The sequence below is a fragment of the Cariama cristata genome, unplaced genomic scaffold (assembly GCF_000690535.1).
Source record: "Cariama cristata isolate BGI_N322 unplaced genomic scaffold, ASM69053v1 scaffold25001, whole genome shotgun sequence".
NCBI lineage: Eukaryota > Metazoa > Chordata > Aves > Cariamiformes > Cariamidae > Cariama > Cariama cristata.
Window position 1 is genome coordinate 1,785 of NW_009597908.1, and position 481 is coordinate 2,265.

The 481-nt window shown below is 65.1% G+C and overlaps 1 protein-coding gene across 1 annotated transcript in view; it reads left to right on the forward strand.

The window, feature by feature from the left end:
- The window catches only part of LOC104168487 (endothelin-converting enzyme 2-like), a gene marked incomplete at its 3' end in the record, with an annotated part of 4,013 nt that overhangs the window by 260 nt on the left and 3,272 nt on the right, over positions 1-481 (forward strand). Inside the window, 2 exon segments of the mRNA XM_009709093.1 lie at positions 112-327; positions 427-475. Coding sequence (XP_009707395.1) covers positions 112-327; positions 427-475 — 265 coding nt within the window.

A 481-nucleotide genomic window follows, 5' to 3' on the forward strand; every position in this document is an offset into this window, starting at 1 on the left:
CTCCGGGTGCTCTGCCTGCCTGGCCTGGGGTGCAGGCAGGGCTTGGCCCTGCTCCGTGCCTCAGTTTCCCCTGGCACACATGCAGAGCCCCGGGCATGCCTTCCCTGCCAGATCCCTCTCACAGCACGTGCCTGACGGAAGCCTGCATCCGGGTGGCCAGCAAGATCCTGGAGGCCCTGGATGCGGAGACGGACCCGTGCCAGGACTTCTACCAGTACTCGTGTGGGGGATGGATCAAGAGGAACCCGTTGCCTAATGGGCGCTCCAAGTGGAGCACCTTCAACAGCATCTGGGACCAGAACCAGGCCATCATGAAGCATCTCCTAGGTGGGCACTGGCAGGGTCACGGCCACCGGGGGAGGGGACCTCCGGGCACAGGCAGGCAGAGCCCCGGCATCCCCGGGGCTGACCCTCAGCCTCCCGCAGAGAATGCCACCTTCAACTCCAGCAGCGAGGCAGAGCGAAAGACGCAGCGGTATTA